The sequence below is a fragment of the Synchiropus splendidus genome, chromosome 10 (genome assembly GCF_027744825.2).
Source record: "Synchiropus splendidus isolate RoL2022-P1 chromosome 10, RoL_Sspl_1.0, whole genome shotgun sequence".
Taxonomy (NCBI): Eukaryota; Metazoa; Chordata; class Actinopteri; order Syngnathiformes; family Callionymidae; genus Synchiropus; species Synchiropus splendidus.
Genome location: NC_071343.1, coordinates 9853215 through 9879283, shown reverse-complemented (window position 1 = coordinate 9879283; position 26069 = coordinate 9853215). Strand labels below are relative to the sequence as shown.

Here is a 26069-nt window from a genome sequence, read left to right as displayed (position 1 = left end):
TAATAAAACTACAACAATACATCATAAAACATAACAAAAACTACAGTTTTGAGGTGTTTCCTGGTTCAAGAATGCCTGAATTGGAACACCATAATTCTCAAACACTTGCTGCTTAACTGTCCGTTTATCAAAAGTCCCTCTGTTCAAGATGTTATAGCAACTATAAATAGGTTTCTGAGCAAATGTCAGCTGAGGTTAAACCCATCCCCACCCATCTATTTTGCCTCTTAGATGATGGAACTACCTGTTGTGAGGATTTTCCTGTAACCCGCATGTGAACAGTTTGTTCCGAAACGTCTTAATGAATAGCAGCGAGTCTGAAAGCGCTACTTGTGTGAAAATGAATCATGTGCTTTTATATTCGAATTAAATAAACTCTGACTGACGGCTGACGGTTTTCAGGAGGCTGAATGACACTTGTTTTCGCACAGAAACCTTCAGTGCTGACAGTCGCGCCACGCCCAGAACTGAGCCCAGGATCAACCATGAAGCGAGAACAAATCTGCAGTTTATTTCTGGATTATTTGTGACTTTCCTTTTTCATTACAAATTTTCTACGCTGCCACACTCTTATTGAAATGTTTGGGAAAGTGTTTCTTTCAACGATGGTGAAGAAGATTTTTTTTAATTTCTATTACCTCTTTGATCAACTTTTCCTGTTTTTCAATCCCTTTATTGTCGTGATGTATCATTTAATACGCCTGCTAAGGAGATTTTGTGATCGTCTGTGTTATATCTGTCATTTACCCAAAAACCCAAAGAGTTCGTAAATAATTTAATAATAAAACTCTTCAGATCTAGCATCACTGGTGGTGTAGTAGTTTGGTTTGGGCACATTCACCTCCATTGCTTATATATATAAATATACAACAGAGCATCTTAAAAACACCACCACAAGAGGGCTGTTTAAAAATGTAAACAATACAGGGACATATTTTCACTGCTAGCATGGACTAACCATTAAACGCAAAGCAGATGACAAATAAACAAGTAAGGTGACCCAAGCGATGACGCAAAAATATGCTGACTCCGATCTTTCCCAAAAGAGAGGCGCTGCACTAACCAATAGCGCTGGTCCATTTTTCACCTTTCAAAGTCAAACTTTGAACACAGGATTTTTTTTCAATGTTGAGATTTTCCTCATTATTTTGTGTAGTACTTGTGGAATTGTTACAAACTGAGAGACTCGGGTGGAAGTTGAGGAGAAGCTTGACAGAAGTGGAGGAATAAAGGAGAACAAAAGTGAACTCTTGCAAGACAGAATACTTGTGTGTGAATGAGAGAGGGGCAGGAGGAACTTGGAAGATGATGGAGAAGAGGTAATACCTTCAATAAGTTCAACTAACATTCAGGTATACAGCAAACGATGTGAAGAAGAGAGTGCAGCCATGGTGGAATGGCTGGAGACGACTAACCTGTGATGCACAGTGCTTAGATAAATGGCTTAGAGACAGTAAATCCAACAAGTTTTAGACAATTTATAACATGCAAAACTCCAAAACTGAACAATAGACAAACAGGGACTATGTTTAAAAAAAAAAGGCCTGTCAGTTGGGTGAAGGCAGAGCTTGGCAAAATATTTCAGACGGAACATGAAAGCTGAAGTCAACAGACTCGCTGTCGTGACATCAGCAGAATACCTGGCCAACAGATGTCACCTCTGACCAGACACTGGTCTGCACACAGTTAGCAGATCAAATTGTATTGAGGTTGTTCTTTCCAATCTATGAATAAAATGCTTGGACCTTCTCACTTCCTCCATCGATTTACAAAAACATAGTGCTGTTAGTGTTGTAAACAGAGACTCGGCGAGTCATTATGAAGGCTTTGTAATGAGATAAAGTCAAATCTGATTCTCATTTTCCTTCCTAAAGAGTCCACAGTTGTTGCCTAGCCACGCCACAACACAGCAGTTGCGGAAACATGGCAGGGTGAGTAATGGTCTTGAGACGACAGAACATGGACTCAACAGCTCGCTCTTGTAAGCACTTCCAGATGGGGCACTTGGAATCTGCAAAATTCTGAATTTGGTGTATTAGGAACCATCAGTCACTTTAAGTGGAGTTTCTGCTCAACTGCCTGTAAAGATATGATTTGCTAATATATATACTTTTTTTTTCAAAAGCAGAGAATCTTGCAGTGTGGAAACAATCTGTTTCAGCTGAAAAAAAAAAGTCCTCCCACGTTTGCTCCAACTCTTTAGAAGAGTTGAACAAAATGTGCCGTTCTATCTTGATTCAATATGCTCTGGATTCCTCCAGAGAATCGGGGGAAATGGGAAGGAGCATCCAAATACAGAGGCAGAGTCCTCCCAGTCAAGAGTCTCAGCCTTTGTAATGTTTATACGGCTGGAGGACTGCTCCATATTCAAGTAACTTGAACTTGAGTAACATACAGATACAAATCTCCACTTCAAGGATTCACAAGGGTGGAATTCACTGCTGGTGAATAAACAGCATAAGAAGAGAATTTTGAACTTGCTATATGAGGAGCTGTATCACTTTTATATAATAGCTATCAACAATGACAAGCAACATGTCTCCCACAAAGACAAGGTTCATCAAGGCACAGGGAGGACGAGTCCACTCTTGGAGTGATTCCCTGTTCATGCACATGGAAATGGAGTCAGCTGTGTCCGTAATACGTCGAGTAGGTCATTCATCCACATGGCTCCTGTGGCATCACTCACTGATCACAAATCATCGGATGCTTTTTGAAATGCTCCCAGAGTGAATAGCTCTCAAAAGGGAGGCTCTACAGAGAAGCCACTTATGTTCTATATTTTGATCAAACAAGTGTTTTCTCAAATTATAGGGATTTTTCTATTGGATGTTGATGCGGTGCATAGCAAAGGATCACAACCTTTTTGCTATTCCACACTTACAGTATGTCTCCGTTTCCACGTGCAGATATGCTAATGTAGCTTCTTTGCTTCGTTCTGCAGCAGCAACAGCGCCCTCAGGCCTGGAATATGTACTGCATTGTCCTTGGCTTCAATGGATTCATGTGATTGGATAGTAAAATACAGTGGTACCTCGGTTCTCGACCACATTCTGTTCCAGACGGCCGTTCAAGAAGCGATTTGTTTGAAATCTGAATCGATTTTTCGCATTACAATGAATGGAAAAAGAAATAATGTGTTCCAAGCCTTAAAATAGTCTTTTGTAGGAGTGAATGTAGAGTGTGTGCTGCAGGTGGCTGTTCCTCTATGTGTGTGGCCGCTGCATGTGGGAGGGGTTGCCGAGTGAGTGACGTCTCTCCAGAAGTGAAGAGGTGCCCGGTGCGTGTCCAGCTCTGAATGTGCGCTTCTGTGCAGTTTGGCTGTGACAAAGTCATAAACCAAGTAACTTTGCTCTGTCCCGGACTCGCCTCATCCCTGTCCCAGCTCCAGCCCACAACAGGACATCAAACCCTGGAGTGTGTGTGGAGAGCGAGCACCTCCCCTGTGACACTACCACGGTCCAGTACAGAGACAGGAAAGGTTCTACACCTCAATCTGAAGAAAAAACAGTCAGTAAATGTAGCTAACGGGACACGTCCGCATACAGAGGCTGCGTTATACACAATAACAAAGCGCGTTGTGGGTCAGCTGATCGGTCCGCGCACGTTATGTTTTTTCCCGCTTTTTTCGGGGGCGTTTGAGTTCTGGATTTTCGTTTGAAATCCAAAGCAAAAAAATCTCTTCGAAAACCGAGGTACCAGTGTATGTCTCTCCGTTTGGATCGAGCACCATTTTGGTTGTGTGGATGAACAGTTGTGCCCAATGCGTACCAAATACAAGTTCGGACTGGCAGTCAGTGATAAAACCATGGTGCAGGAAATCCCACTCCTTAGGCAAGGTTTACTTGTTTAGCTAAAAGTACCTGCTAAATGACATGTAAAATGATGATTAAAAAAAGTCTGATGCTCAAATGCCTGATCATCATCACTGCGCTGAACAATAATTCCTCTCCTAATTCTGGGCCTAAAACATTACATTCCAATTTTGTTGGGTCATAATCCAGCTCAACCAATACAGGCGCAAAAAAATAGTTGACAACAAATCCTCATACGTCAGTCAAACATAAGTGACTGTTCACGACTCAAAGCCAAGACTTAGATGAACGAATCTGAAGTATCATTTTCACAGAGCTACATTTTCCTTGACTTCATCCCCGGTCACACCGATCGCCTTCACAACCTTCTTCACCTCTTCCATGAACCTCAGTGTCCAAACCATTTCAGTGCTACACCACAACACTATGTACGGTGTATTTAAATACTGTTTCACTAAGACGTTTTATTACAGGCAATTCATCATTGGATTAAATTCAGATTAGGTTAATCCACACACTCCAGTCACACCTCGAATGGTCTGTGTGATATACAGTAACAGCGGTCGGAAAAACTGTTTACTACAAAATGTGCAGTAAAATTGCAGCGAGCCTGTAAAGCACCATGTGGGATATAAAAATATCTTTATGTACGTTAAAGTTGAGCCGTCTAATCCGCGGCCTGGCGGCGTGAACTCAACTGAATAACAGATGACATCAGCATCTGCTTTTTGTCCTGTAACATACAGCCATAGGAAGAAGTGGATTTATGGCAGATTCATGCCACGGAAAAACACATCCTCAGTGCAAAGGTACATCCACGATGAGACCATGTACAGTAAATCATATGACCTCCTGTTCAGAGCCTGCTCAGGAAGTGTCATGAAGGTACTGCAGCGCATCTTGAAGGTCAGTTATGAGACGTCGAGGGCTTCAGTGGGAAAAGACGACGCAGGTGACAGATCATTGGGAAGTGGAGGCTGCAGCCATTTGTTCTTTCCGACAGAGCGACTGTGGAGTTGTGGATTAGTAGGGGGAGGTTTGTTGGACTCAAACTGGGAACACCTGGTTTTTATTACATCTTTCTCATCAAATTCCCACTCAACATCCCACTGGAGGAGTCTTGAAAGTTAATCAGGGAACAAATGAGCCTTTTTACTTCCACTTGCAGAAAACACACAAATTACTGACAAATGCTAAACGTATGGTGTTTTCTATGGTTGCTCAAATGCATCGGTTTTTTTTTTGTACAGTTAGTTACTTTTAGTGACTTTCCAAGACTCCCCCGCTACATTTGACCAAGTTTTTCATTTTACCAACTTATTTTATGATGACAAATGTATAGTTTTTTTTTTTTTTTTTTTTTACAAAATTCTTTGTGATGGCTGAGGTTTTTTCATCTTTGCAAAGTTAAAACTTTATTTAGTGGTTGTTTTATGGTCAACCACGCTGCCAGAATTAAGCTTTGATGTTCTTTGATTTCCTTATTGTGGTTTTAAGTTTGCTTTATTTGGTCAGATTTCCTGAGTGGTTTGGTGTGAAGTTATTTTGGAGCATATGCTTGTATTCTTGTACAATACATGACAGAGAACAATGAAACCTCAGTTCAAGAACCTCCAAGGAAATCAGTCAAAGTTATTTTAAACTTGTTTGACGCGTTCAATTAAAAGGAAATACAGTAATACATGAAGCAGAACAGTTTTGTTTGTTCTGATATTCTTCCAGAGCTTGAAGGGAAGTGGTGGTGCCAACCCAACCAATGCACACACCTCAGTGCCATCGCCAAGAACTGGCAATAGAAAGAGCAGGTCGAGGTTGAAGTACTGCTATATGGCGATTCTTTCTGGAACAAGCTGAAGAAGTAGAAGGAGCCCAACAAGGAAAGAGCTCTAGTGGTGAAGCACCTGAGTTATTGCTTTCTATTGCTATTGCTATTCAACTTCACCCTGGACAGTAAGTGGATGTATCTTGAACAGACTGGGTCCAAATAAATAGACATACATCTCCCTCTGTAGTCGATGCTGATGGACGCTCAGTGCTGCCAGAAGCACAAAAATTTTTTCCATCCCGTTATTGCATGACAATAGATGGACGTTGGCGTGGGGGCACTAGAGAGCTGGTTGTCAAGCAGAAATGAGGGTTTATTTACAGTACATGCAAAGTGATAACATCGACTCTTGTCTGTTGGTTTTGTAGATTCCTGTTGTTCACACAACACTGGCAGGGAGACTCTGACTCTGATGCTAAAATTGTGGCCAGAAACTACTTTCATAGACCACACCAAGTGTCACCAATTACAAGTTTATCACCACAAATGAGTCTTTTCTAACTCATTTTCCGAGCACTTACCACCAAGTAGCATGCAAAGTATCACGAAATAACAAGACACTGTTCTAAAAGTAGTTTGATCCCCATGGTGTTTCTGAGCTTCTATTGAGAATTGATGGCACAAGTGGTTTAGGTGGGGCGTCAGAAGGCGAGCGAGAGATGCAATACATGATGCGGTATGACGTTTGTGAACAGAAGCAAGGTTTGCTCAAAACAAAAATGATGACTGTTTGTCAAAGAGATGGGCTGGACTGCGAAAAAAAAATGAATTTTTATTGCAAAGAGAACAAGGCAGAGACAGCACTTTTCTTAAGATAGTACTTTTGACACAGTTTTTGAAACAGTAAAAATCATGAGGAAGGTCTCCTCTCTAAAATATGATTGTCTATCATGTTTCCATGTTAATGTTCCATGAGGTTTCCTGACTGGATGGAGCCAAAATAAGCCGATTTTTAGACTGACAAAACAGTGTTGTCAGGAGGGCGTGTGGGAGAGGAAGTCATGGTCAAATGCAGGAAAAGGTATAACCAGAAAATCCCTCTCCTCATTCGTGACATCACCCCCCGAAACCGCCAACTTCCAGACCAAACACGGCGATGTATCTGGTTTCCATTTACTCCTCTCTCTCCCTCCACTCACACTCTGCTACTCCCTTCCTCCCCCTGGACTTCAGAGAAAGTGGGAGGAGGAAGGAGCTGCACTCCAGAAGTGTTGGAAGTTTGTCCATCTCTGCTGTGGACTCTGCACCACAGCTCCTCTGGTTGGAGACCGGTGACTGTCTCAACCGTTCCCCTCCCCTCTCCGTCCTGCACCCTCTCATCCATCTCATCGGTGACTCTATCACTTACTGATCTGCTCATTGGAGGAATTTACCTGGAGGATAATGACCACGAGTCCACTTTGCCACAGTTTTTGATCACTCGTGCTGCAACATCAAACCCACAGGACGAACGTCTTCTGCTCAGGGTGAGTCTAAATCCTCATGTCTGCAGGTTGCATTGAACAAATCATCTAATACAGTCAGAAACTTTTGGAGAACTTGATAAGAGACTGAGGTGCAGTCAAGAGTTGCTAATGCAAGAAGCATCTATCTACTTCTAAAACCAAACACAGAACCAAAATACACACTGGATTCACAAACCAAATACTATTCGGAGCCAATGAAGATTAAGGGAGGATTTCAATGTTTTTACTTCATTCTGGTTTGCACTTTGCATGAGGTTATATAAGCACTGACTATAGGTGAGATTGACTTGTGCAGGAGTTGCATTCAGAAGTGACTTTCTTTGCTCTAAAGAGTTAAATTTGACACTCAAACACTTCTGACAGAAATGGTACTTGATGGTACAGGTGCCAAAAGTGCGCATTGCTCAAGAGTTACACAAACATGGACAGATTCAAACTGCTGTAAAATGATCAGCACACAACGTCAAAACTAAACCTTGGGCAAACACGCTGACTGGTACTTAAAACATCGATCACATGCATCCCTGATCCGTGATTGGAGGGTGTGACGCCCAGCTGGCAGACGTTATGAGATGCTCAAGAACTTTTACAGGAGAATGAGTGCTGCGCAAAATGTTCAGGTAAAACATGAACAAATAAATATCATGACTTTTTCAGACCTGACCCATAAACAAAATGCATTACCATTTTGGGTGACAAGATGACCATCTCTGAGTTGTTGTTTTTTTTCACTTTTTCACACTCCGCGGGACTGAGATCGCATTTAATAATATTCTGAACATTTCGGTTCTCAATAACCCAGGTCCACTGTCTTCAATATGTGTGCTCACATATGTTAACATTAGCACACCTAGTGGCAACACTATGTCATTGCTAGTTCTGTTCTGTGGTGACAGGATTCTACAGTACCACCAACTAAATGGGTGCGTTCTCTATACATTCATGGCAGAATATTCTTGCTGCTGACACTGGTTTCCATAAATGTATGATATGTCTCCAACACATTCATGTGGAGAGCTTCTTTAAGCAGATTTCTTTAAGGAAGTTAACAAAGAAAAAAAAACCCAGTTTGATCTTAATTTGATGATTAAAAGAACAGTATATTGAATTAAGATGAGATCAATTACGACCACTTGAAACTCACATGCTCCCAATTTCATTTTTTCATGCATCATAACAGAAGCTGTATGACTCTGTCTTTTTGATGCTTGGAATTTGGGGGAATCCAAACTGAGATGCCATAAAAGAATAATAAGATAGAGAGATGTTTCCACTGCAGAAGCAGCTCCACGCCCACCAGTGGAAACTGTGAAGGAAGCGTTTTCCACACCAACGTCCAGACCAGAGAGAACAACTTAACCAGGAATTCTGCATCAGGGAGTTATACAAGAAATAAAACTCAGGATCTCAAGTCAAGAAGGAAGATAAGAGTGAAAACTGCAGTACTTTTAAAGCCTGAAGTATCCAATGATTGTGGGAAAACCTAAATTTTTAGCAAAATGTATTCGTCCTTCAGAACGAAAAAAAACAAAAATGTAATAATATAATAATGAAATCATCATATTTCATACAAACATAATGACACAGAGGTGTAACATATTGTTAAAAATATATAAATATATATATGTAAACACACAAGGAAACTAGAGAAAAAGAAAGAATGATGTTGATTTTAAGATTTATATTTTATGTATGTCTGTATGTAAGTTATTTACATACAAATATAATTTCTATAGAAATATGTATAATGATAATAATAATAAAAATAATGATAATAACAACACGATGATGCACAGTGAAGCCCAGATCTGTCCCAGGTGGACCACTGGAACCACTTTGGTTTTGGGATGAAGGGGAAATGTGGAGTCCTGCAGAAGAAGCAGGTGTGCGTCCTTTATCTCCCTCCAAACCAGTTTCAAGTCTTTGACACTGCAGATGCAAAAGCATTCTTTCTTGCTCTCAAAACTAAAGTTGCTCTCCTGTAAGTGCAGCTCCATGCTCTGCCTTATTCTGGTGAACGTGAAACAAAACCCCGCCACAGCGAGTCCAGGTTACCTCGGGCGACACGCACTCTTATTGGCTTTGCTTTTTAACAGCACAGTTTGGAGATATAAATCAGCATGTGGACGTTTTACGGCCGTTCCACTCGCTCCGACTCTCACTCCTTCTTTTTCCATGATGCAGCGCAGATGGCTGCAGAGCTGGACCCGTTTCTAAGTTCTACAGCACCTTAAAAAAAAAAAAAAAAGGCTAAGATAATTCAAGTATAAGGGCTTCCTGGCTTCCGTCATGTTCATTGCTCCAATAAAAAAGGCCAAAACCAAACAAAGTAATTTAGGTAGACACACGTGAGATCAAGTATAACTTCAGGTCTCAAGCTTTGGTCTGAAACCTCAGTGCTGCTGGATGTGACAATGGCCACTGTGTTCGAGCACGAGAGAGAGCGCCCCCTTTAGAGTGGAGATGGAAGAGTAAAGGCAGAACTATTTTTTATCTTCACTATTAAAGAAACATTTCATACAAACATGCAACTTTTCACCAAGCAACCGCATGACCTTCACCCTTCATCGAACAAACACACATCCATTTGTCAGGATTGTCACCATTTTACCAGAAATGTCGTCACATTCCGGTGCTTCATTCTTGTCTCAGATCAATCTCAATGACGTTTCACCACTCACACACCAGACTAAGATCTATGAAGCCTTGAGCATGATGTGAGGAAATGCAGAAGAGTGCTGAATGTGAGGAAATCTTTTTGGAATGTGGCAACCCAATGAGACACAAGCTAAGGGAAGCTTGATCTCAGTACATTATGAAACTCAGGTGCACAAATAAGATAGTTGTGGATGAGAAATGATAAGAAACCCTCATATTCTCTGAGAATGATTCATGACGAGAATATTCAACTGTGAATCAGCAGCAGACGGGAGGATGTGATTTGAGGGTTTGGGGAAGGATGTGAGATAATTTCAGCGTCTGGGGAGTCGGTTGCTAAAACAAACGCCAAAATAGCATCAAGGTTCCACTTTGATGGATGAATTTGCCTCCGAGACGTGGATGTGCCTGGGTTCACACGCAGACTTCAAGGCAGAGACAAACAACGTGTCGTACAGGAGCCTGCTCAGCCGCCGCACGGGCCAAGACACGGGGTTGAGGGTCGAAGCCTCGCGCAGACGTCGTCCAGCTGCTCTGCAGAATGCAGTGATGTCGACTCATAAATGTTCGGTGCCATGTGACTCACATAACCTTGGCTTGGGGAAGGAAGGCAGCTGTTCTTCACAAAGGTCCAGATGTGGAATGCAGCGACTAACCCAGCGAGCGCTGCATCAGACCTGACGCACAGCAGGGCTTTCAGTGTCAGATTGTCTCAATTCATTCATTTGAAAACAGTGTTCCAAACGTTTCCTTGGCTGGCCGGTGTGTTCCCCAGTCAGATGGGAGATGTGAATGCTTCAGAAAGTATAGAACATGAAGGTGATATAAAGACACGTGAAACTCTAAGACGGTTATTTGGTGACGAAACAAGATGACTGGAATCATCAGAAAAAGTTTTATGTCTACTACTCTACTCTATACTCTATACTAAAATGAAAAAGTACTATTACAGAAACTACATGATAATTCAGTGCTGCACAATATGACAGTATCATAGTGAATTAAAGCAAACAAGCCTGCACTGCACTACCGTGATCCTGCACATATCCACATATCCACGACACTATACAATACTATAAACTGCCAAGCTTCACCATGATATTCAACATGGCACTACAGTATTACAGTATTCAGCAGCGAGTGATAGATAGATAGATAGATACTTTATTAAAGACAAATTCCCATTTCCAGCAGCATGACAGGTGGAAACATTAGAGCAAGTAAAAAACAACAGTACAAATAAAGATGAGAAAAAAAGTAAAATAAACAAGCAACATTAATGTTTGTCATCATGTAAATACGACAAGGGTAAAAAAACAATAGAACAATTGATAGTGGACTCGCTTTGCATTCCAGAGTAGCCTCCATCCTCATAGTTTTATTTAAACATACGTCCCTCTTTCACACAACAGCTGTTTAGTAGTTACACTACTGTACATCAAATTGCTCAATCGCGTATTCAGCCAATACCACGACTGTAATTGCGGAAATGATACGGCCCACTAACAATATGATGCTGTGACATGCCCCGAATGTTTTGCATTTAAGCGTGAGACAAAATCTGTGCCATTTATTTGCTATTATTGTTCAAGGACCTTAATGAAACCTTGACTTGAAGTACATTTGTCAGTAACTGTATATTATTATAGATAACTTTCAACAGGCCTGTAGTCCGGCTCTGCGTGGTGCTGTTCTGGTGGTTAGGTGGTTCTGGGTTTGTAGAAGCACCAATACGCAATTTTCAGACCATAAAAATGAAACATCCAACATTTGACTTGAAGACATGGTGGTGTCCGCAAATATTTATGGATTGAAGGGGAAGAGCAACTCTAGCTGTCAGTAGATCGGATTGAAAAAGAGTATTTCTTATTCTGAGACCAAAGTTCTCAGCAGGGAGCAGAGTAAAGAACCTGTTCCACGTGTGGAGAAGCTTTGAGCGTGCTCTCCTTTATATGTGAAACAAGTGGATATGAGAACCATTTAGAAGGGCTGAAACAGAAGGGTCTGTTTCCACCATAACCTGAGCTCATGAGCCTCAGTGACGACCGAAATGTGAGGGACAAATAGGGTCTGTTGATGATGAGGGGCTTTGAGGATTTTGATCATCAGTTCTGAGCGGAGTAAAGTTGCAGATACCGTAATTACAGGGCTCTTGTGGGTCTACAGCGTCAATATTTTGCTTCAGAAATGGACAACTTGTTTGTATGATGTCACCCATGTGAAGTGGCTGGTACAGTAACTCGGAGGAGCAGTCTTTGTGAGTGTCAAGTGTGTGTGGTCCTGACCATAAAGCAGTGTGAGGTCCAGCTGCGAATGAGCTTCAGACTTTTAATCGGTGCGGTAAAAACCTGCGCCGTCACTGCTCACATCACTCACATAAACATAATCTGGAGGCGTACACACTCACACACACATGCGCAAACTTGCCATCGATCTTTTTCATCTCTTCATATCAGTAAACACAGGCCTCCCTCCGGACACACATAAGAAGTTTCTGTAACATCCTCCAAAGACTCTTTCCAAAGAAAGAGGTGATTTCAATGTCCACTAGGGGGCTGCCAGGATTAATACCATAATCTCTTACAATAAATAAAATGGAAAGGTTATTTTTCATTGCCCTGCAGGATCGCGTTATAGCTAGAAATGCTTCAAATGAATCATTCATTTGAATTCATTTCCTATAGTCGCCTCCCTCCATGCTGGGTTGGCATCTTATCACAGAAGAACCAAGCCTTCTCGTGCGTCGCTGTTTTCCTCTGAGGCGGCGAAGGGAAGCCACAGTGTTGACACGCTGACCACACCTGACCGCTGCTGCAGAGTTAACCTTAAAGTGACCTGAAACGCCAGAGAACACTAACATCCGCTGCAGTCTCAGCAGGCACAGCTCTCTCTTGCATAGGAATATGAGTTCAATTTAACATAGCTCCACAATGCGAGGTAACTTAGGTAACTTATCAGCAGCAAGGAAAAAAAACAAATATGAACTAAAAACATTGCCAAGGCTCATAAAAATGGCAATAGAAACTCAGATTGCTTATAAAATGAACAATAAAAAGTAATTAAAGAATGTTTTTTAAAGTAAAAAATGTACAATCATACAAAAAGAAATGAGCAAAGTACAACACGATAAAAACGGTGACAAAAGCTAGAAAACCCATGGAAAATGGAAAAACTGAACTAGAAAATAAATGTGTAAGACATTTTGTTAAAATTCAACTCTTGAAATTTTGACTGCAGAAAAAGCTGAGCAAAAGGTTATACAAGCTCACAAAGTATTGTAGTGTTTTCATGCATTTCTTGAGCAAGTGTTCTTGTTTTTTCTTTTTTTTTAATTAATGTGAATTTAAAACAAAAAAACCCAACAAACAAACAAAAAACTCAGACATTGCAAATCGTCAAAATTACGTGGGTCATTTTGGTCAGCAGTACTACAAAGTGTGTTCATTAGAACCTATACCTGTACCTGTTTTATACTCTGGTAAAGCTGAAAAATTGAATTCATGAAAAAAAAGCATCAAAGTGGACATCACAGAAAACAAGTCTGGGACACTCCAAAAGTTTTCAGAGGTGAATATGAGCTGTGTTTTTCTGAAGTTGAATTATGGTGAAGGAAGCTTTGAGGTTTAGCAAGATTTAGCTGCAGTTACAGTTTGTGGGGAAATGAATACAAGTCTAGCAATGTGCTGAAACTACAAGCAGCTGTGAACAACTGTGGGATTTACACTGCCACGCAGAGGACATGCACGTACACTCTCACCAAACCTGTACATGAGTCTGCATTAAGAGTGTAATGTAACATTAAATACCAGGTTTCGGCAGATGTGATTATGGGTAGTTTTAGTGTGGGTCCACTATATTAACCAGACCTCCATAGTAACATTGCATTCAGTATACAAATAAAGGGAAATCAAACAACCACTACCTTTATGTAGCAGCAGGTGTCCCTCCTGCTACATAAACAGCCACTAGACGGACATCATGGCAGGGGAGGTGTGGAACAACTGAACCAACAAATTGTTTCTCTCAGTTCACGGATGAGTCCTTTGTGTTTGTGCGCGACATTTAAGGGTTTTGTGGACAGTGAACACAAAGAAAGAAAGATTGATGTAGCGCCAGCAATCATTTTTGAATCCCATTACAACACTATTGACTAAACAGTAAACACAATCGCACAGGGGGCCAAAATAATACACACTGTCCATGTCACAGACCAAACAAAATGTTTATTAAAAAAAAAGTTAAAAGGACCAAAACAATGTGATACTCTGCCCTTTTTAATCCTTAGTGGAGCCTCATTTTAGAGTAAAGCATCGCAGTGGGTTTCTCATCAAAGCATAAAGATACTGTACATTCACCTCTTTCTTCTGAAGTATTTGTTGACATCTATAATCTCTGTAATCCATACGGGTCGCAATATTGATGTGGACTGCACTTGGGTGAGGCCACATAAGATGAATTGATTGACCACATTTGGCCCCGGAGCCTTACGTTTGACTGGTGTTTGACGCGTTCTTGGGGAAATGAAAGAAAATGCTGATTTCTGTGGAAAAAATAGGGCTGGGCAGCTAGTTTTGATGGTTGCAGTGGGAATGTGGGAATGGGAAAGAATCCTTGGAATACAATTTCGGTCCGCCGCCATTCCTTGAATTTGCATTAGGAAAGGATCTCGGACTAGATACTGAAAAGTAGGCTTTCTACAACATATTTATAAGGTAGAAGTACAGCTCCAGCCATGAAGCTGTAGTCGCGATCGAAGGCTGATTTTGGTCTCCCTAATATTTCTTGTAAAGAATTGGACACGTCACGACAAACTATTCAATGAATAATGATGTAGTTTTTGGATAGTTCAAAAAAAGGATGCTGGAGTAATGACGTGCAGAAGAAAATACTAGGGACCAGAAAGAAATTACAAAAAAACAGTCCGACAAAAGATGCGAATCCCAACTGAGGTGCTTGAATATGAATTCATGCGGAGCTTGACCTTTTTAAACAAAGGACATTATGCAAGTGACATTAATAAGAAGGTGAGGAATTCAACTAATTCATGAAACATTATTGCAGCCAAGGTTAAATGAAAAAGACAAATACCTCACACTCGCAGCCAAGTTTGAGACATGAACTCAAATTTCCTGTGACACCTCTTGCCATAACAATCGGGGAATTTAGACGATTTAGAAGCATTAGACCTTCACTGTGAGAGTGAACTTTCCATCCCTAGAGCCATCGAAAGAAGTCATTATTCAGTGAGCTGGAAAACTCTGTCCTAAAGCAAAACAGCTCTGATGAATGTAACTCAGTGGAGGAACTGTTGAAACAGGTGGTTTTGCTCATGGTACAGTCTGCCGCCGTCAGGCGATGGACTGAAGGCGAACCACAGCCCACTACAGAACAGGTTCTCTTTGTGCTTAAGCTCATTCTTCCTGCTCAGAGTACTTGGTACATTTAAATAATGCAACATGACTTTAGTTCGGCTCTAAACAATGTTCAAGAAGTTGCTCTTACCGCTCATAATTTAGCTTGTATTTCTCAATAACCAATAGCTTTTACACGTAGGTAGCAGGCAGAAGCTAAAATCTTAATTTGACTTTTGCACGTGCAAACAACGGGAACATTTAAAATAGAAATAAAAAAACAGCATGATGTTGACACAAATAGTTGTTATTCCACTTCTGGCCTTGCAATGTAACCCCACATAATCTGTTGTTGCATAGTTCAGCTGTCCTTACTTTCATTTACAAGCCTTCACACTAGGTATCCATCCATCTAAATGGTCTGTAATCTGAAGAGAGAATACCATTTTAACATACAACATCTGACTTACGACCTGCTCGACTTATGTCCACCTGTACTTACGACCACGGCCAGCAGATGCTTATTTTTTTTGTCTGGCACCGCAGCAAGTAGCAGCCCGGCAACGCGTACAACAGTTACGGCAGCACAGTGTCATAGCATCTCACTCTCACACAGCGATCTATCACTACAGTAGCAGCTATAACCCTCGCATCGGCTATTTTGTATGGCATTCGACATACATCCAATCTAACTTACGTTGTCGTCCCGGTCGTGAATCAGATGTTACTTGTATTCTGGAAAAAGCAACCAACACTTGAGTTTCAGATTAGAACTTAACTGTAACAAAAAAAGTCTGATGGTCATGTTGGCAATCTTTCGTAACTAGTCAGGACCATTCCAACATTGGTTATGGCTAGGAACTGAACACTGACAGCAATGCCAGAACACACATCTACAGAGGCACGAGACATTTGGGTGCGCTGGTGCTCAAGTCAGAAGAAAAGGCACGAGTCACAAAAATTATTATGATTTTTGTTGTTGTTGTTGTTCTTGGGTCAGTTCATTTGGGTTTACAGAAATTTTAATCTTAATCTTAAGGGGTCTATCTGAGTGTGTCCAGGTCAACACTATTATAAATATTCAGCAGTTGTTGGTAGTCTCCATGTTTTTAGCATAAGAGTAACCACATTTTTCTTTTATTTTCACAGGTTTTCTTTCCCTCTGTGGAAAATGAAGGGGCATCGGTTGCTACCGCTATGCGCCCTTCTGGGGCTCCTCTTTGTTGGACTTCCAAAAATTGATGCTCAGGATGGTAAGTACGATGTTATTTTCAGTTGAGTAAATGATCTGATCAATGGTCTGATCATTTTCTTGTGAATGAAAATACCAACCCCATAGTACTGTTTGACAATGAGATGAAACATCTTTTCAGTGGTCTACAAAAACCACCTTTTCTCTTTTGAAGATTGCACACATGGGTTGCCAGCCGATATATACTTTCTAGTGGATTCATCATGGAGTATGGGCAAAGAGAACTTTGAGCATGTCAGACAGTTTCTGTACAGCACAATACAAGCTCTGCACCACGTCTCAGAGGGAAAGTTTCAGTTTGCCCTGGTGCAATACAATAGCAAGCCAGGGACTGAATTCCAGCTCAACAGCTACCCGACCACACAGGGAGTCCTGGCGCACGTCAAGGCTATGTCTTATCGCGGTGGGGGCACTAGGACCGGCCTGGGATTGAGTTACCTGATCCAGAAACACCTGAATTCAGCCTCGGGCAGCCGGGCAAGTGACGGAGTGGCTCAAGTGGTGGTGGTTCTGACAGACGGGCGCTCCCAGGATGACGTGGCCGAGCCGTCTCAGGTGCTGCAGATGGCAGGCGTGGAAGTGTTTGCAGTCGGAGTTCAGGACGCTGTGGACTGGGAGCTCAGGGAAATGGCTAGCCAGCCCCATGAGACTCACGTTTTTAGCGTAGACTCTTTTTTGACTTTGTGGGACATTGTCCAAGATTTGGTAGTGGGGATTTGCGGCGCAGTGACCCAGTCAGGGGGGTCTCCCGTGGCTCACGAGGCCCCCGTGGTTCGAAGAGGGACAGGTAATGAAATGGGACCAGCGTCACTACCATACTAATATATCCACATGTGCAGGACGACGCTGTCGCACATGTGACCTGATTTTATTATTAACACAAACATGTTATTAACATGCACCATCTTTCACTGTTCACTTGCAAGTATAACATCACCCTTTCTCCAGTTCACAATTAATGAAAACTTCCAGAAGAATCTGCATGTGATTGTGACACAAACTGCTTTTTTTTTTTTTTTTTTTTTGACAACCCAGGCACCATTCTTCTCCCATCACTTAAGAAAACATCTACATGAAAACCATTCCACTTCATCTGTAAATGAACCAAAACAGTACACAGACGCAGAATTTCCATTAAAACCTGACCTTTTCAAGCGTGACAGGTCGGTTCGGCGACCCATACTTTGCATCCATTAGGATGGGATGTACAATTTTCGGTTTGGGGCATAAGAGGAGTTCAGACAGTGTCCACGATCTGTTGAATCTGTCTTGAATTGCAAGTTGCATTGGCATTAGATATGTTGTCAACAAAACAGGTTTCATGCCACGTAACCTAAGTCACACAGATTCCCTCATGATAAGTTCAAGAACTTCCACTTAGAGGTAGTGATAAAGTTAACTTGCAGGTCTGAACTCACACATCGAGCGTCGTCTCCCGTATGTAACCGAGTCATGATCATTCTGCCAGTTGAAAGAAGACACAATGTTGGTCAGGATTGATATTGAGCAACTTGAAGTAAGGCCAATATGACCAAGCCCACTGGCAAAGAAACCTTGCGGACAGACATCAATATAACGGCTTTTACAAGACGCAAGGAGTAATGTTCAAGTATGTAAGTTCAATGGCATCATAATTCCTACACTGTAGATTCATGTCCCATTATTGTGAGACACCGCTCAACTCGTCTGTGAAAACAACCATTACATACTATATTGGGATGTTTTTGAACGATTCCATCACCATGGTTGCACCTTTACCAGTCACACATCTTTTCATGTCTAACCTTCCATTGTTTCCCACATTTCTTGCACATGAATGTTTGTCTTGATTAGCCACAGTGTCTATCTTGATCAAATATGTACAAAATGTTTATTTATTTATTTATTTTTTAATTAATTTTTTTTTTTTAATTAAAACAGTGATGAACCTGTCTGGACTGATCTTTAACTCATAGATGATGTTCTTTAAGATGAAAAGAACATGGACATAATTTGTACGCGATAATCCAAAGATATTGAAGAACGTCTTTTGGGTTAAAATGAGGATCCAAAGGTTCATGACTGGTCACTGTATCTGAGGTCTATAACAAGAGTCTGCATGATGTGGCTAAACTCAAGGAGCTTGAGCTTTAAGTTGGTAGGGATGGAAGGGAATAGAGACTAGTTTACACATTTAGACTTCGACTTCGACTTTCTTTATTGTCATTGCACAAAAACATATCACTATATTATGGCAACGAAATTTCGGTCTGAGGCCTTTGGCTTCCAAAAACAAAACTATACGTCCAAAAATTAATAAATATAAATACTAGTCAGGAAGATGTACAAATAAACAAAAAAAAATGTATATTTCAAAACAAAATAGTTTATTTGTATTCACCTGAGCATCTAATGCAGAAAACCCTAAAACTTTATATTTTAGTATAAAGCCTAACAGTTATATTTGGCACATAAGTTCACATAAATTAAAATGGTTTGTATCTTAACCACTAAAATTACTGCTAATATTGCAGATATTATAAACAGTTTAAATAGGTTTTTATAGACAAATTGGCAGTGAAAGGCTTTGTATTAGTTGCTGATCATTGCGATGATGTCATTGGTGCTTTTCTTTCTCTGTTTAAATCTCTGGCAGAATAAATAACAGTCGCCTCACATCATAGTTTGACTGTTTCTTGGTTGCACTAGGAAAGCGCAATATTCAAATCCCAAATAAGCTCAGCTCATTGGTTCAGCCAACATGCAGTATAATGTGTTTTTCAATGTTATTGATATGTTCACTTGTGAATGACACATGTTGATATTCTAGCACTTGTAGTTGTCCCTGTCTCACTGTGTTAACACTTTCACGAGTTCCATTTTGTTGTGTTTTCTCTCTCTCTCTCTCTCTCCTTAAAGCACAAGAGTCTGCCGACCTAGTTCTCTTAATTGACGGATCACAGAACGTTGGACCAGCAAACTTCCCATACGTGCGTGATTTGGCTTTGAGAATCATTGAGGGCCTGGATGTGGGCCGGGATTCTGTCCGCGTGGCCTTAGCCTTGTATGCCAACGGCCCAGAAATCAAGTTCTATCTTAATAGCTATGACAGCAAAGCAACAGTCCTCGAAGCTGTCAAAGGACTCGCCTACCCAGGTGGCCAGGAATCTAACCTGGGCATGGCCTTGGAGGAAGTGGCCACGAGCCTCTTCAGTCAGACAGCTGGCGGCAGGGCAGATGAGGGTGTGCCCCAGATGCTGCTGGTCATCAGTGCTGGGCCATCCACTGACGATACTGGGGCTGGTGACCGGGCCGTTAAAAAGGCTGGCATTATCACGTTTGGCTTTGGAATTGGTGATTCATCCACTAGTGAACTGGAGACTGTTGCCACGGACAAATCGTTTGTCGTAAACGCTGCTGATTTCAGGTCAGCAGCGAGCGTGACTGACCGGCTGCTGCCTTATCTTAATGGGGTGGTCCAGCGAACCATTATAATTCAGACAGAGTTCACAGAAGGTATGTAACATCTCAACACATGATAGCAAAGGATCATGGTTTTGGTTCCCGTACCCGAGTCACAATTACTGAGTACATTTGCCAGATACAAACAGACGGTAAGCAAGAGGACACGGCAGTCCTCAAGGAGAATGACATCTTATTGCATTCGCTCAAACCAGTGTGGTAAAAACGAAATGAAATGAAACCACGAGAGAACCTTTCACGAATAATCTGTTACGATGTCAAAACAAAGCATCTTTTCAAGAGTAAAGGCTTCACCTGAGCCACAAACCACCTTAGATCTGGAGAATATTGACTTTCAGAACTAGGACAACTCCTTATGGCGCAAACAACTTTATGAACATTGACAAAGAAAATTCACGAAATGTAAATGTACTTTCATCATTCATCCATCAGGATGAATCCATGAAATTAAATACAACCAGAATTTTCTTCCCTTCCATAAAAACGGTATGTGGGTTTTACTCATACCAACTATTCAGAATATCACATTATCTGACAACTATTAGACTTTTTCATTTAAAAAATCTATTTATCTTAACTCAATTGTCAGTATCTCTGAAATCCATATCTGCTGTCACTGATATTATTTTCCTCTTCCCGTTAGTTCTGGAAGTCGGAAAACGGGACATCATTTTCCTCATTGATAGCACAATGGGCGGAGCAATCATCAACTCTGTGCGAGAGTTCATCAAGAGGTTCGTCGATGTGATGCCCATCGGTCCAGATGCCGTCCAAGTGGGTGTTGCCATGTTCAGCAATGCACCGAGACTGGAAATAGATCTGAACTCTTACGGATCCAGAGAGGCGTTGAGCTCAGCTCTGGGAAGGATCAAGCCTCGTCCAGGGCAGACAATAAACATCGGAGCTGCCCTTGAGTTTGTGCGCTCCAACATGATTCGACCAGAGAAAGGCAGCCGACTTCAACAGGGAGTGCCACAACTGGTGCTCCTCATGACCAGCAAGAAGTCCAGCGACAGTGTGGCTGAGCCTGCCAGGGACCTGCTGCAAATGGGCGTGTTGACTTTGGCCGCCGGTTCGAAGGCAGCTGATGAAAATGAGCTGAGGCAAATCGCCTTCAATGATCGGTTGATGTTCATGCTGAAGGACTTTCGCATGCTGCTCCGCAACCCAAAGATCGTCACTGATGCACTTTCTACTCTGGCTGGGGTGGTAGTGACGGAAGTACCCACTGAACCAGGTAGAAATTTGTTCACTCGTGGATATGCTGAGTACTAAAGTGGAATTAATTTATATTTATAGTTGGTAAACAAACTGCATCTGTTCCTTCAGATGGCAGCTTTGGTCTGCTAGCTCTTCAGCGTGTGAGACAGCTGGCTGCTAGTCAAAATAAACAAATAAATGAATACAAATAAAAAATTTTTACCATGATTCTGTAATGGATGAAATAACTTTACATCTAGCAAACTTAATATTTTCAATAGATTATTGAAGACACCAAGACAGAAGAAAATTCAACTTATAATGTAGAAAATGCTGAAGGAAAACTGGCAAGATCTTGATGCCTAGTAACTATCCGTTTCTTTTCAAATACTTGTCCAAGTCAGAGATCATGTATAAAAGCATATTTAGGACACTGCTGGGTAACAAGATCTCTGATGATTGAGTTTGACAGTTTTTTTTGTTTTTGCTGTCTTTCTCCAGTTGTGGAAATTACCACAGTGCAGACACAAAAGGTGGTCCGCGATATTGTCTTCCTTGTGGATGGATCAGGCTACATTGGCTCCGGCAACTTCCCCTATGTTCGAGATTTTATCATCAACGTGGTCAACCAGCTCGAAATACGCCCGGACCGCGTCCAGGTTGGACTGTTGCAGTTTGGCGAACGTCCCAAAGTTGAGTTTTACCTGGACAGATATCGCACCAAGGAAGAAATCGTTGACAGAGTCTCTCAGCTTCAGCTGATCGGAGGCTCAATTTTGAATACTGGTGCTGCCATGCGATACGCCCTCTCCAACATGTTCAGTTCATCAACGGGCTCGCGCAGGAGGCAGAAAGTCCAGCAAGTACTGGTCCTGGTCACCGGAGGTCCGGCACAGGATTCACTCAAAGAGATTTCCGACAAACTGGCTATGGAAGGCGTTCTGACCTTCACTGTGAGCTCCGGCCAAGCAGATGCTCAAACCCTGAGGACAGTTGCCTTTGTGCCTGACTTGGCGTACCATGAGCCAAGCTTCTCTTATCTACCAGCACTGGCTGAACAAATCATGCCCAAGTTGATAACAGTTGTGGGCGACACTGACATCTCACTCATTCCAGAGGAGCCTGGTGAGTCAGACTTTTATACTATCCTGATTAAAGAATGCATATACTCAAACGCTTGCCCTTTTCCCTCCAGTTGCAATTCCTGGAACTGAAAGGGACGTCGCCTTCCTTGTTGACGGCACTGACAGTGTCAGAGGAGATTTCACCTACATCCGTGATTTCATTCTAAAAGTAATTGAACCACTTGACATTGGAAGTGAAAAAGTTCGCATTTCCGTGGTTCAACACAGTGAGCGGCCATCACCAAATTTCTACCTTAACACCTATCAAACCAAAGACGAGGTGATCAGAGCCGTGAATGGAATGACGCTGGCTGGAGGCCGGAGTCTGAACACAGGATCCGCGCTGAAGTTCATGAAGGACACCATCTTGTCTGAGAGACATGGCAGCAGAGTGGCAAGGAATGTCCCTCAGTTTTTGATCGTTTTAACTGGAGGAAGATCCAGGGATAATGTTAAGGAACCAGCAGGTGCTCTGAAAACGGAAGGAGTTGTTCCTTTTGGTGTTGGTGTTAAGGATGCCGACCCGAAGCAAATTGAGGAAATATCCCACAACCCTTCCTTTGCCTTCAAAGTCAAGGAATTCAGCGAACTCAGCAGCGTGCCTCAAAAGCTCAACAACTACGTGAGACTTCCAAAGGAGGAACTGGTCACCGTGCTACGAGAAGGTAGGAAAACCTCTATGTGAACACTACTTGACAATCAGAATATCTCGAACATTTGTGTTGTTTCACACTAGATACTGGTGCCATAAAAAGGGATATTGTATTCCTACTGGATGGTTCTGATAATACAAGAAATGAGTTTGAGGGGGTGAAGTTCTTTGTTAGGAGCATTGTCAACAGTCTCCCAGTAAGCCAGAGTCAAGACAGAGTGTCTGTTGTCCAGTTCGCTGACCAACCTGCCGTTCACTTTTACCTGAACTCCCACAAAACTAAGCCTGATATCATGAATGGCATTGACAACATACAACACCAAGGAGGGAGTTTGCTGAATGTTGGCAAAGCTCTACAATACGTGAGACACAATGTCTTCACGTCCTCCACGGGAAGTAGAAGACTGGACGGTGTGCCACAGATCCTAGTCCTTGTCTGCAGCAAACCATCCAATGATGACGTGAGAGGTCCAGCATTTGCTCTGAGGGAGCATGGAATTACAACCATCAGTGTTGGAGTTGGCGATAAAACTGATATAGAAGCCACTGCCTCTAAACCTGAGCTCACGTTCAAGGTTGCAGACTTCTCAATGTTGTCTTCAATTCAGTCGGATCTTTCCACTTCATTGAACAAAAATGGAGACAATGAGAAAGCAGTGAAGGCCTTGTCTGATTTAACAGGTAAGCATTGTTAATATGATCCGTCTCCACTCCACAAATGAGGACCTACACAACACTGGCATAGTAACTGTATAGCCATTCAGTGTCGTTTTGGATGAGTTGAAAACCTTATATGTATTAGTGCATCTGTTCAGATTATTGTTTCTTCCCTTGGTTACCACAATTTCAATATTTCTCATGTTGACAACCCTCAGTTCAGTTTGTGCACCTAAAGACTCAGTCTTCTTCATGTCCTTTATGTCTCAGTTACGGACACAGGGACCACAAAGAAAGACGTTGTTTTCATTTTTGATGGGACTGACAACCTGAAAGACGGGTTACCAGTAATCCGCGAGTTCATTAGAAGAACGGCAGACGGGCTGGATATTGATGACGATAAGGTTCGAGTTGCTGTTGTGCAGTACAGCGATGACATCACAGTACACTTCTACCTCAACTCTCACAGTTCCAGAAGAGGTGTGATGAATGGTATCAGAAGTATCCGTCACAAAGGAGGACGACATCGAAACACTGGAGCAGCGCTACAGTTTGTGCATGAGCGAGTGTTTGCTGGTGACTCTGGAGGCAGGCGCTTTGAGGGAGTACCTCAAGTACTGTTTTTATTGACCGGAGGCAAATCCGCCGATGACGTCTCAGGACCAGTTTCTGAACTGAGAAGCATGGGTGTCGTTTTGTTGGCTATTGGTTTAAAGGGTGCTAAACGGAATGAGCTGGAGAAAATGGCTTTCTCACCTGGACACATCTTCAACATTCCTGTATTTGGTGACCTTCTCGTCATTCAGCCAGAGATAGCTGCTCGAATTGACAAAGAAATAAGAGTTGAGACGTCTTCTATGGGTAAGATATGTGGCCAAACTTGCAGGCTTCTTAGAGGTTCAGTTGTTTCAATCCTTGGGTACTAAACATAATGAAACTGCATCTTCTTCAGAAGAGGTCTGAGATCAGTTTCATGTTTCCAGACTGCCAAATGGCTGCAGGCAACTAGCCAGGTTGCTGGTCTCCCTTTCCGGTTCTATTGTCCTTTGTCCAGTAGTTCACTTAGTTGTTGGTGATTTAGTTTTGCCTTAACATCAGAAAATGCTCTTCATTCAACTCTTCCTTGAGACAATGACCTCATTTTCTTTGAAAGAAACCTTTGGCTCTTGAGTGCAGTGGTGCGCACGTTCTTTGCTGACGTTTCATACCCCATTCTTCCTGTTTCTTCTGCTTTGAATGACTTCTCTCTGAATATGAAAGTATCAATTGTCATTTCAATGGCAGCAATATTCAGTAACAATTTTTCCATTCCTTTGTAGTTGATTCACACAATCTCCAAAGGGACTTTGTGTTCTTACTTGATGGGTCTGATGACACAAGTGATACCTTCCCATCCATGAAGCGTCTTATCCAAAGACTAGTTGAGACATTCAATGTTGACGGGAAGAAGGACCAAGTCTCTGTTATCCAATACAGCAACAACGCACAAACACATTTCAGCCTGGACACCTACAAAGACACAAAGAGTGTCCTGACCGCTGTGCAGAAATTGATTTATAAAGGTGGCAGACCCAGAAATACAGGGGCCGCCATCGACTATGTGAAAACAATTGGATTCGATGAATCCTCAGGGAGTCGTCACAAAGAAGGCATCCCTCAGATCATGATCTTACTGAGTGGCGGACGTTCCAACGATGATGTTTTAAGCGCTGCTACTGCGCTCAGGCAGAGTGGAATTGTGGCATTCGGTGTTGGTACAATGGAGGCGGACATACTGGAACTCCAGATGATCTCAAATGTGCCCTCCTATGCATTCTCTTTCCGTGACTTTGATGACACTGGGAGCCTGTACCAACAGCTAGTTTCATTTCTGAAAAGAATGCCGCAGCAACCAAGACAGCCGCCACCCGAGTCCTTGGGTAAGACTATCTGTTCATTTGATTCTCTTTGTCTACAATTAATACAAGTCAGTAATGAAGCTCTGACATGTCTCACTCCATCTGCAGATCAAAAACACACCACTAAACACGACGTCGTGTTTTTGCTTGACTCCTCTGATCGCATGCAAAATCAGCACCAGGCCATGATTGGGTTTGTCGAGAGGCTGGTGGAGAAGCTTAATGTCCATCAGGACAATGATCGAGTTTCAGTGGTGCAATACAGCGAGGAACCCGCAATAGAATTTCTATTGAACGCATACAGATCAAAGCAGAATGTCCTCAACGCGCTGAGGAATTTGCAGCACAGAGGTGGAAAACACCTGAAAACTGGGGAAGCGCTCAAGTACACCAGAGAGAATGTTTTCACACCTTCCTCGGGAAGCAGGATCCAAGAGGGTGTCCCCCAGATTCTGGTTGTGCTAACTGGGGAAAGATCCAGAGACGATGTCAGAAATTCTGCGCAAAACTTGCGAGAGATGGGGGTTGATGCATATGTGGTGGGGACAAAAACTGCAGATGCAGTGGAATTGCAGTCAATATCACGCAAGGCCAACCAGGCTTTTATTGCTGCAGATTTCAGTAAAACAGCACCATTTGAAAACCAAATACTCTCGTTGATAAAACAAGGCCAATCTTCCGGTGAAGCACTGGACACAGCATCCTATGG

The 26069-nt window shown here is 42.1% G+C and overlaps 3 protein-coding genes across 8 annotated transcripts in view; 2 read left to right on the top strand and 1 right to left on the bottom strand.

Moving 5' to 3' along the window:
• Positions 1 to 26069, bottom strand: part of mlphb (melanophilin b) — a 94366-nt gene that overhangs the window by 42669 nt on the left and 25628 nt on the right. The window contains exons 3-4 of one of the 4 annotated variants that reach the window (XM_053877277.1): positions 24821 to 24971; positions 24219 to 24709 (exon numbers count right to left, since the gene is read on the bottom strand). The exons of 1 other annotated variant lie outside the window; for it this stretch is intronic. The gene's annotated coding sequence lies outside the window, so the exon portion shown is untranslated. The remainder of the gene's footprint in view (positions 1 to 24218; positions 24710 to 24820; positions 24972 to 26069) is intronic. 2 more of the 4 variants (XM_053877278.1, XM_053877279.1) reach the window with 2 other exon arrangements.
• Positions 6832 to 20362, top strand: LOC128765979 (collagen alpha-3(VI) chain). The gene is made up of 4 exons (XM_053877281.1): positions 6832 to 7106; positions 16265 to 16368; positions 16522 to 17154; positions 19266 to 20362. Exons 2-4 carry the CDS (start codon positions 16287 to 16289, stop codon positions 19868 to 19870), a joined length of 1320 nt encoding a protein of 439 aa, XP_053733256.1. The 5' UTR covers positions 6832 to 7106; positions 16265 to 16286; the 3' UTR covers positions 19871 to 20362.
• The window catches only part of col6a3 (collagen, type VI, alpha 3), a 45852-nt gene continuing 42637 nt past the window's right edge, over positions 22855 to 26069 (top strand). For 2 of the 3 annotated variants that reach the window (XM_053877275.1, XM_053877273.1), the window contains exons 1-3: positions 22855 to 23486; positions 23733 to 24323; positions 24782 to 26068. In XM_053877275.1, the coding sequence (XP_053733250.1) occupies positions 23099 to 23486; positions 23733 to 24323; positions 24782 to 26068 (2266 nt within the window). In that variant the 5' untranslated portion in view covers positions 22855 to 23098. The remainder of the gene's footprint in view (positions 23487 to 23732; positions 24324 to 24781; position 26069) is intronic. The other variant, XM_053877274.1, reaches the window with a different exon arrangement.